Raw genomic sequence first — 12,500 nt, 5'->3', positions numbered from 1 at the left:
AGAACTAGACATAGAGACAGAACTAGAGACAGAACTAGACATAGAGACAGAACTAGACATAGAGACAGAACTAGACATAGAGACAGAACTAGAGACAGAACTAGACATAGAGACAGAACTAGACATAGAGACAGAACTAGAGACAGAACTAGACATAGAGACAGAACTAGACATAGAGACAGAACTAGACATAGAGACAGAACTAGACATAGACAGAACTAGACATAGAGACAGAACTAGATATAGAGACAGAACTAGACATAGAGACAGAACTAGAGACAGAACTAGACATAGAGACAGAACTAGACATAGAGACAGAACTAGACATAGAGACAGAACTAGAGACAGAACTAGAGACAGAACTAGATATAGAGACAGAACTAGACATAGAGACAGAACTAGATATAGAGACAGAACTAGACATAGAGACAGAACTAGAGACAGAACTAGACATAGAGACAGAACTAGACATAGAGACAGAACTAGACATAGAGACAGAACTAGACATAGAGACAGAACTAGAGACAGAACTAGACATAGAGACAGAACTAGACATAGAGACAGAACTAGAGACAGAACTAGACATAGAGACAGAACTAGACATAGAGACAGAACTAGACATAGAGACAGAACTAGACATAGAGACAGAACTAGACATAGAGACAGAACTAGACATAGAGACAGAACTAGACATAGAGACAGAACTAGACATAGAGACAGAACTAGATATAGAGACAGAACTAGATATAGAGACAGAACTAGATATAGAGACAGAACTAGACATAGAGACAGAACTAGACATAGAGACAGAACTAGATATAGAGACAGAACTAGACATAGAGACAGAACTAGAGACAGAACTAGACATAGAGACAGAACTAGACATAGAGACAGAACTAGACATAGAGACAGAACTAGAGACAGAACTAGACATAGAGACAGAACTAGACATAGAGACAGAACTAGAGACAGAACTAGACATAGAGACAGAACTAGACATAGAGACAGAACTAGACATAGAGACAGAACTAGACATAGAGAGAACTAGACATAGAGACAGAACTAGAGACATAGAGACAGAACTAGAGACATAACTAGATATAGAGACAGAACTAGACATAGAGACAGAACTAGACATAGAGACAGAACTAGACATAGAGACAGAACTAGACATAGAGACAGAACTAGACATAGAGACAGAACTAGAGACAGAACTAGACATAGAGACAGAACTAGACATAGAGACAGAACTAGAGACAGAACTAGACATAGAGACAGAACTAGACATAGAGACAGAACTAGACATAGAGACAGAACTAGACATAGAGACAGAACTAGACATAGAGAGAACTAGACATAGAGACAGAACTAGAGACATAGAGACAGAACTAGAGACATAACTAGATATAGAGACAGAACTAGACATAGAGACAGAACTAGAGACAGAACTAGAAATAGAGACAGAACTAGACATAGAGACAGAACTAGAGACATAACTAGACATAGAGACAGAACTAGACATAGAGACAGAACTAGACATAGAGACAGAACTAGAGACATAACTAGACATAGAGACAGAACTAGACATAGAACTAGAGACAGAACTAGACATAGAGACAGAACTAGATATAGAGACAGAACTAGATATAGAGACAGAACTAGACATAGAGACAGAACTAGACATAGAGACAGAACTAGATATAGAGACAGAACTAGACATAGAGACAGAACTAGAGACAGAACTAGACATAGAGACAGAACTAGACATAGAGACAGAACTAGACATAGAGACAGAACTAGACATAGAGACAGAACTAGACATAGAGACAGAACTAGAGACAGAACTAGACATAGAGACAGAACTAGACATAGAGACAGAACTAGAGACAGAACTAGACATAGAGACAGAACTAGACATAGAGACAGAACTAGACATAGAGACAGAACTAGACATAGAGAGAACTAGACATAGAGACAGAACTAGAGACATAGAGACAGAACTAGAGACATAACTAGATATAGAGACAGAACTAGACATAGAGACAGAACTAGACATAGAGACAGAACTAGACATAGAGACAGAACTAGACATAGAGACAGAACTAGACATAGAGACAGAACTAGAGACAGAACTAGACATAGAGACAGAACTAGACATAGAGACAGAACTAGAGACAGAACTAGACATAGAGACAGAACTAGACATAGAGACAGAACTAGACATAGAGACAGAACTAGACATAGAGACAGAACTAGACATAGAGAGAACTAGACATAGAGACAGAACTAGAGACATAGAGACAGAACTAGAGACATAACTAGATATAGAGACAGAACTAGACATAGAGACAGAACTAGAGACAGAACTAGAGACAGAACTAGACATAGAGACAGAACTAGACATAGAGACAGAACTAGAGACATAACTAGACATAGAGACAGAACTAGACATAGAACTAGAGACAGAACTAGACAGAGACAGAACTAGACATAGAGACAGAACTAGAGACATAGAGACAGAACTAGAGACATAGAGACAGAACTAGACATAGAGACAGAACTAGACAGAGACAGAACTAGAGACATAACTAAACAGAGACAGAACTAGACATAGAGACAGAACTAGAGACAGAACTAGAGATAGAACTAGACATAGAGACAGAACTAGACAGAGACAGAACTAGAGACAGAACTAGACATAGAGATAGAACTAGATATAGAGCGAGCCAAAGAGAAAGATAGCTGGAGAGAGAGGGTCAGATAATGAGGGCCAGAGAGAGAGGGCCAGAGAAAGAGAGGTAGAGGGGGAAACAGAGATTGAGGTAGAGAGACACTGAGAAAGGGGCAGCGTATCAGGGAGAGGTATAGTGAAAGAAAGAGAGTTCATAGATTTACCTGAGTGGCGGGGGGAGTGGAGGTCAGAACCCCCCCAGTGTGAGTGACCCGACCGGGTGTCCGACCCCACACCGCCCCAGTCCCCGCGGCTGACTGCATGCACGGGCACACACAGCACAGGCACAGGCAGGGAGGGACGGACGGAGTGGGCAGGTAGGTAAGGAGACAGCAGAGCAACCATAGTGAAGGAGGAAAAACACGGAGACAACAAGCCATGAAAGAAGAGAGGAAGAAAAAAAGAATGTAAGGAAGGATGTAAGGAGCAGGCAGAGAAAGGAAGAGGGGGAGAGCAGGGAGGAGGTAGAGGGAGGCCGTGTGGAACCAATGAGAGAGGAGGGAGGCGGTGGAGGGAGGCCGTGTGGAACCAATGAGAGAGGAGAAAAAAAGGACGTGTCAGACTGAGAAAAGGCGTAGTAAGATGGCCTAGTCGGCAGCCATTTTGGGGTGTACCTGTGCTACGCCTATCGTCAGTGGGGTCTACTTTGATGGAGTCAGGGGCGTAGGGGCCCTGCTCGGCCGTGTTCGTGTCGGCAGAGCTATCCAGGCTGCCGTGACTCACAGCGTCCAGGTCGCTGCCATCTGCTCCAAAGACAACAGGGCATTAAGAGAAACTTGGACACCATTTTGGCTCCTCAAAAACAAGGTGTTAAAACCTGTTGTGACAGTATTTTCATAATTAAAAAAAAAAAAAAACGTTCCCGTAGTAAACAGGAAATTTTGTCAGGACAAGATGCTAGAATATGCATGAAATTGACAGCTTAGGATAGAAAACACTCTAACGTTTCCAAAACTGTAAAAATATTGTCTGTGCGCTGCGTTCCAATGAGTCCCTATATGGCTTTGAATGTACCATCAACCAGATTACGCTTTCTCCGTATTCCCCAAGGTGTCTACGGCATTGTGACGTAGTTTTACGCATTTATGTTGAAGAATAGCCGTAGGCGGCTACATTGCGTAAGTGGTCACCTGATGCACCCAGAGAGATTCTCGCGTAAAATACAGAGGTAGCCATTACTCCAATCGGTCCTACTGAAAAACCAATTGTCCCGATGGATATATTATCGAATAGATATTTGAAAAACACCTTGAGGATGGATTATAAACAACGTTTGCCATGTTTCTGTCGATATTATGGAGCTAATTTGGAATATTTTTCGACGTTTTAGTGACTGCAATTTCCGGGCGATTTCTCAGCCAAATGTGAAGAACAAACGGAGCTATTTCGCCTACAAAAATAATATTTTTGGAAAAAAGGAACATTTGCTATCTAACTGGGAGTCTCGTGAGTGAAAACATCCGAAGCTCAAAGGTAAACGATTTAATTTGATTGCTTTTCTGATTTCGGTGACCAAGTTACCTGCTGCTAGCTGGACAAAATGCAATGCTAGGCTATCGATAAACTTACACAAATGCTTGTCTAGCTTTGGCTGTAAAGCATATTTGAAAATCTGAGATGACAGGGTGATTAACAAAAGGCTAAGCTGTGTCTCAATATATTTAATTTGTGATTTTCATGAATAGTAATATTTTCTAGGGATATTTATGTCCGTTGCGTTATGCTAACTAGTGTCAGGCGATGATCACGCTCCCGCATGCGGGATGGGGAGTCAGTATTACTAAGGGGTGAATTACTTTTTCTGTGATGGTTCTTCAGCGAGGAATATGTAGCCTAAATCAATTTGTCTGTGAGGGATTGGAACTTTCTGTGAAAACCAAAAGGATGTGAGGGATGTGTGAAAGGATGTGAGGGATGTGTGAAAGGATGTGAGGGATGTGTGAAAGGATGTGAGGGATGTGTGCAAGGATGTGAGGGATGTGTGAAAGGATGTGAGGGATGTGTGAAAGGATGTGAGGGATGTGTGAAAGGATGTGAGGGATGTGTGCAAGGATGTGAGGGATGTGTGAAAGGATGTGAGGATGTGTGAAAGGATGTGAGGGATGTGTGAAAGGATGTGAGGGATGTGTGAAAGGATGTGAGGGATGTGTGCAAGGATGTGAGGGATGTGTGAAAGGATGTGAGGGATGTGTGAAAGGATGTGAGGGATGTGTGAAAGGATGTGAGGGATGTGTGAAAGGATGTGAGGGATGTGTGAAAGGATGTGAGGGATGTGTGTGAAAGGATGTGAGGGATGTGTGAAAGGATGTGAGAGATGTGTGAAAGGATGTGAGGGATGTGTGAAAGGATGTGAGGGATGTGTGTGAAGTGAGTGAACTCCTCTACAGGTGTCTGTGCAGCGCAGCAAGGAGTGATCCACGGCCTGGATGTCAACACAAAATGGGGCCGTATGGCTTTAGACCAACTTAAATATTATGAACTGTACAGTGTGTGTGTGTGTGTGTGTGTGTGTGTGTGTCAAGACATCTTTAACCCAGATCCTAGTGGGCCAACAGTGAATTGAAGCAACAGTGTTTTATAGGTCACTAGAGGACTACAATGTTTTATAGGTCACTAGGACTACAGTGTTTTATAGGTCACTAGAGCACTACAGTGTTTTATAGGTCACTAGAGTGTTTTACAGGTCACTAGATGACTACAGTGTTTTATAGGTCACTAGAGGACTACAGGTCACTAGAGGACTACAGTGTTTTATAGGTCACTAGAGGACTACAGGTCACTAGAGGACAACAGTGTTTTATAGGTCACTAGAGGACTACAGTGTTTTATAGGTCACTAGAGGACTACAGTGTTTTATAGGTCACTAGAGGACTACAGTGTTTTATAGGTCACTAGGACTACAGTGTTTTATAGGTCACTAGAGGACTACAGTGTTTTACAGGTCACTAGAGGACTACAGTGTTTTATAGGTCACTAGGACTACAGTGTTTTATAGGTCACTAGAGGACTACAGTGTTTTATAGGTCACTAGAGGACTACAGTGTTTTATAGGTCACTAGGACTACAGTGTTTTATAGGTCACTAGAGGACTACAGTGTTTTATAGGTCACTAGGACTACAGTGTTTTATAGGTCACTAGAGGACTACAGTGTTTTATAGGTCACTAGAAGACTACAGTGTGTTACTGGAGGTGCTGGTTCCAGTACAATACAACACAACACAACACAATACAATACAAGTTCACTGCACATGGAGACAAGATTGAGGAACTTTTGATTGGATTATTTTCTGAGTTCTAAGTTTTGCCACACAGCACCACACAACACCAGACAGCACCACACAACACCAGACAGCACCACACAACACCAGACAGCACCACACAACACCAGACAGCACCACACAACACCACACAACACCACACAACACCAGACAGCACCACACAACACCACACAACACCACACAGCACCACACAACACCACACAGCACCACACAACACCAGACAGCACCACACAGCACCACACAACACCAGACAGCACCACACAGCACCACACAGCACCACACAACACCACACAACACCACACAACACAACACCAGACAACACCACACAGCACCACACAACACCACACAGCACCACACAACACCAGACAGCACCACACAGCACCACACAACACCAGACAGCACCACACAGCACCACACAGCACCACACAACACCACACAGCACCACACAACACCAGACAGCACCACACAGCACCACACAGCACCACACAACACCACACAGCACCACACAACATCAGACAACACCACACAGCACCACACAACACCAGACAGCACCACACAGCACCACACAGCACCACACAACACCACACAGCACCACACAACACCACACAGCACCACACAGCACCACACAACACCAGACAACACCACACAACACCAGACAACACCACACAGCACCACACAACACCAGACAGCACCACACAACACCACACAGCACCACACAACACCACACAACACCACACAACACCACACAGCACCACACAACACCAGACAGCACCACACAGCACCACACAGCACCACACAACACCAGACAACACCACACAACACCACACAACACCAGACAACACCACACAGCACCACACAACACCAGACAGCACCACACAACACCAGACAGCACCACACAACACCACACAACACCACACAACACCAGACAACACCACACAACACCACACAGCACCACACAACACCAGACAGCACCACACAACACCAGACAGCACCACACAACACCACACAACACCAGACAGCACCACACAACACCACACAACACCAGACAACACCACACAACACCAGACAACACCAGACAGCACCACACAACACCACACAACACCAGACAGCACCACACAACACCAGACAGCACCACACAACACCACACAACACCAGACAGCACCACACAACACCACACAACACCAGATAGCACCACACAACACCAGACAGCACCACAACATCAGACAGCACCACACAACACCACACAGCACCACACAGCACCACACAACACCAGACAGCACCACACAACACCACACAACACCAGACAACACCACACAACACCACACAGCACCACACAACACCAGACAGCACCACACAACACCAGACAGCACCACACAACACCACACAACACCACACAACACCAGACAACACCACACAACACCACACAGCACCACACAACACCAGACAACACCAGACAGCACCACACAACACCAGACAGCACCACACCTCAAAGGGTGTGCAGGGGCAGTGTATATTTCATGCATTGTGATCTGAAGGGTTCTACTGAATCTGTTCTATCCAATGTGATGAATGATGTATGGCGGTATGTATGTAATATGTGTTAGAAACGACAGACACCTCTCTCACATTGTTCTTTCAGACACATCCACTATTACACTGACGCGTAGCATCAGATCCAAACCAACACATTTCATAAAGAAGCATGCACAGCCGTCTTGTCTGTCAGACAAATCAGCAACCTCACAATAACATCACAACGTGTTAAGTTCACAGCACTTTACAATCACAGCCTAACCCCGGCGCTCTGAGAGAAGGAGCGCGGTGCATCGTCATGGTTACCTGACAGAGGGCTCTGAGTGGGTGGAGGCTGCTGTTTGCGTAGCGCCTGTCTGAACTGAGCCACACCCATAACCACGTTCCTCAGCTTCATCCACATGAAGTAACCTCCTCTGGTACTGGAGGGCCAGGTAGACTCTAACACCGCCTGGAAGAGGAGGAGAGGAGAGGGAGGAGGGGGAGAGGAGGAGGAGGAAAGGGGGAGGAGGAGGGGAGAAGGGGGAGCAGAGGGGGAGAGGAGGAGAGGGGGAGAGCAGGAGGAGAGGAGGAGGGGGAGAATTGGAGAAGAGGAGGAGGAAGAGGAGGAGGAAGGGGAGTAGAAGGAGGAGGAAAGGGGGAGGAGGAAGAGGAGTGGAGGGAGAAAGAAGCAATAATTATGAACTCACTGATATAGGCTACACGTCCTTACTCACACACACACTCACTGATATAGGCTACACGTCCTAACTCACAAACACACTCACTGATATAGGCTGTAAATGGTAAAACTCCTGGTAACACCGGTGGTAATACTGGTGGTAATACTGGTGGTAATACTCCTGGTAATACTGGTGGTAATACTGGTGGTAATACTCCTGGTGATCCTGGTGGTAATACTCCTGGTAATAATGGTGGTAATACTCCTGCTAATACTGGTGGTAATACTGGTGGTAATAATCCTGGTAATACTGGTGGTTATACTCCTGGTAATACTCCTGGTAATACTGGTGGTAATACTGGTGGTTATACTCCTGGTAATACTCCTGGTAATACTGGTGGTAATACTGGTGGTTATACTCCTGGTAATACTCCTGGTAATACTGGTGGTAATAATCCTGGTAATACTGGTGGTAATACTCCTGGTAATACCGGTGGTAATACTCCTGGTAATACTGGTGGTAATACTCCTGGTAATACTCCTGGTAATACTGGTGGTAATACTCCTGGTGATACTGGTGGTAATACTCCTGGTGATACTGGTGGTAATACTGGTGGTAATACTGGTGGTTATACTCCTGGTAATACTCCTGGTAATACCGGTGGTAATACTCCTGGTAATACTGGTGGTAATACTCCTGGTGATACTGGTGCTAATACTCCTGGTGATACTGGTGGTAATACTGGTGGTAATACTCCTGGTGATACTGGTGGTAATACTCCTGGTAATACTGGTGGTAATACTCCTGGTGATACTGGTGGTAATACTCCTGGTGATACTGGTGGTAATACTCCTGGTGATACTGGTGGTAATACTCCTGGTGATACTGGTGGTAATACTCCTGGTAATACTGGTGGTAATACTCCTGGTGATACTGGTGGTAATACTCCTGGTAATACTGGTGGTAATACTCCTGGTAATACTGGTGGTAATACTCCTGGTGATACTGGTGGTAATATTGGTGGTAATACTGGTGGTAATACTCCTGGTAATACTCCTGGTGATACTGGTGGTAATACTCCTGGTGATACTGGTGGTAATACTCCTGGTAATACTGGTGGTAATACTGGTGGTAATACTCCTGGTGATACTGGTGGTAATACTCCTGGTAATACTGGTGGTAATACTGGTGGTAATACTCCTGGTGATACTGGTGGTAATACTGATGGTAATACTGGTGGTAATACTCCTGGTAATACTGGTGGTAATACTGGTGGTAATACTCCTGGTAATACTGGTGGTAATACTGGTGGTAATACTGATGGTAATACTCCTGGTAATACTGGTGGTAATACTCCAGGCTAATATACCTTCCTCACCGACAGACCAGGCTAATATACCTTCCTCACCGACAGACCAGGCTAATATACCTTCCTCACCGACAGACCAGGCTAATATACCTTCCTCACCGACAGACCAGGCTAATATACCTTCCTCACCGACAGACCAGGCTAATATAACTTCCTCACTGACAGACCAGGCTAATATAACTTCCTCACTGACAGACCAGGCTAATATAACTTCCTCACTGACAGACCAGGCTAATATAACTTCCTCACCGACAGACCAGGCTAATATAACTTCCTCACCGACAGACCAGGCTAATATACCTTCCTCACCGACAGACCAGGCTAATATACCTTCCTCACCGACAGACCAGGCTAAAATAACTTCCTCACTGACAGACCAGGCTAAAATACCTTCCTCACCGACAGACCAGGCTAATATACCTTCCTCACCGACAGACCAGGCTAATATACCTTCCTCACCGACAGACCAGGCTAAAATAACTTCCTCACTGACAGACCAGGCTAATATAACTTCCTCACTGACAGACCAGGCTAATATAACTTCCTCACTGACAGACCAGGCTAAAATAACTTCCTCACCGACAGACCAGGCTAATATACCTTCCTCACCGACAGACCAGGCTAATATACCTTCCTCACCGACAGACCAGGCTAAAATAACTTCCTCACTGACAGACCAGGCTAATATAACTTCCTCACTGACAGACCAGGCTAATATAACTTCCTCACTGACAGACCAGGCTAATATAACTTCCTCACTGACAGACCAGGCTAATATACCTTCCTCACCGACAGACCAGGCTAATATAACTTCCTCACTGACAGACCAGGCTAATATAACTTCCTCACTGACAGACCAGGCTAATATAACTTCCTCACTGACAGACCAGGCTAATATACCTTCCTCACCGACAGACCAGGCTAATATAACTTCCTCACTGACAGACCAGGCTAATATAACTTCCTCACTGACAGACCAGGCTAATATAACTTCCTCACCGACAGACCAGGCTAATATACCTTCCTCACCGACAGACCAGGCTAAAATAACTTCCTCACTGACAGACCAGGCTAATATACCTTCCTCACTGACAGACCAGGCTAATATAACTTCCTCACCGACAGACCAGGCTAATATAACTTCCTCACCGACAGACCAGGCTAAAATAACTTCCTCACTGACAGACCAGGCTAATATAACTTCCTCACTGACAGACCAGGCTAAAATAACTTCCTCACTGACAGACCAGGCTAAAATAACTTCCTCACCGACAGACCAGGCTAAAATAACTTCCTCACTGACAGACCAGGCTAATATAACTTCCTCACTGACAGACCAGGCTAATATACCTTCCTCACTGACAGACCAGGCTAAAATAACTTCCTCACCGACAGACCAGGCTAAAATAACTTCCTCACTGACAGACCAGGCTAATATAACTTCCTCACTGACAGACCAGGCTAATATACCTTCCTCACTGACAGACCAGGCTAATATACCTTCCTCACCGACAGACCAGGCTAATATACCTTCCTCACCGACAGACCAGGCTAATATACCTTCCTCACCGACAGACCAGGCTAATATACCTTCCTCACCGACAGACCAGGCTAATATACCTTCCTCACCGACAGACCAGGCTAATATAACTCCCTCACTGACAGACCAGGCTAATATACCTTCCTCACTGACAGACCAGGCTAATATACCTTCCTCACCGACAGACCAGGCTAATATACCTTCCTCACCGACAGACCAGGCTAATATACCTTCCTCACCGACAGACCAGGCTAATATAACTTCCTCACTGACAGACCAGGCTAATATAACTTCCTCACTGACAGACCAGGCTAATATACCTTCCTCACCGACAGACCAGGCTAAAATAACTTCCTCACCGACAGACCAGGCTAAAATAACTTCCTCACTGACAGACCAGGCTAATATAACTCCCTCACTGACAGACCAGGCTAATATACCTTCCTCACTGACAGACCAGGCTAATATACCTTCCTCACTGACAGACCAGGCTAATATAACTTCCTCACTGACAGACCAGGTTAATATAACTTCCTCACTGACAGACCAGGCTAATATACCTTCCTCACCGACAGACCAGGCTAAAATAACTTCCTCACCGACAGACCAGGCTAAAATAACTTCCTCACTGACAGACCAGGCTAATATAACTCCCTCACTGACAGACCAGGCTAATATACCTTCCTCACTGACAGACCAGGCTAATATACCTTCCTCACTGACAGACCAGGCTAATATACCTTCCTCACTGACAGACCAGGCTAATATACCTTCCTCACCGACAGACCAGGCTAATATACCTTCCTCACCGACAGACCAGGCTAATATACCTTCCTCACTGACAGACCAGGCTAATATACCTTCCTCACCGACAGACCAGGCTAATATACCTTCCTCACTGACAGACCAGGCTAATATACCTTCCTCACCGACAGACCAGGCTAATATACCTTCCTCACTGACAGACCAGGCTAATATACCTTCCTCACCGACAGACCAGGCTAATATACCTTCCTCACCGACAGACCAGGCTAATATACCTTCCTCACTGACAGACCAGGCTAATATACCTTCCTCACCGACAGACCAGGCTAATATACCTTCCTCACTGACAGACCAGGCTAATATACCTTCCTCACCGACAGACCAGGCTAATATACCTTCCTCACTGACAGACCAGGCTAATATACCTTCCTCACCGACAGACCAGGCTAATATACCTTCCTCACTGACAGACCAGGCTAATATACCTTCCTCACCGACAGACCAGGCTAATATACCTTCCTCACCGACAGACCAGGCTAATATACCTTCCTCACTGACAGACCAGGCTAATATACCTTCCTCACCGACAGACCAGGCTAATATACCTTCCTCACTGACAGA

The 12,500-nt window shown here is 45.2% G+C and overlaps 1 protein-coding gene across 12 annotated transcripts in view; it reads right to left on the bottom strand.

Annotated features, from left to right (window-relative positions):
• The window catches only part of LOC110487142 (C-myc promoter-binding protein), a 155,175-nt gene that overhangs the window by 32,793 nt on the left and 109,882 nt on the right, over nucleotides 1–12,500 (bottom strand). For 4 of the 12 annotated variants that reach the window (XM_090223212.1, XM_090223213.1, XM_090223214.1 and 1 more), the window contains 3 exons: nucleotides 7,850–7,994; nucleotides 3,346–3,474; nucleotides 2,896–2,988 (listed from right to left, as the gene is read on the bottom strand). In XM_090223212.1, the coding sequence (XP_090079338.1) occupies nucleotides 2,896–2,988; nucleotides 3,346–3,474; nucleotides 7,850–7,994 (367 nt within the window). The remainder of the gene's footprint in view (nucleotides 1–2,895; nucleotides 2,989–3,345; nucleotides 3,475–7,849; nucleotides 7,995–12,500) is intronic. The other 8 variants (XM_090223215.1, XM_090223216.1, XM_090223217.1 and 5 more) reach the window with 2 other exon arrangements.

Source organism: Oncorhynchus mykiss, chromosome 26 (genome assembly GCF_057628025.1).
Source record: "Oncorhynchus mykiss isolate SJ-2025 chromosome 26, ASM5762802v1, whole genome shotgun sequence".
In the NCBI taxonomy this organism is placed as follows: Eukaryota; Metazoa; Chordata; class Actinopteri; order Salmoniformes; family Salmonidae; genus Oncorhynchus; species Oncorhynchus mykiss.
Note: the sequence above shows the minus strand (reverse complement) of the source record. Positions and strands in the feature narration are given on the sequence as shown.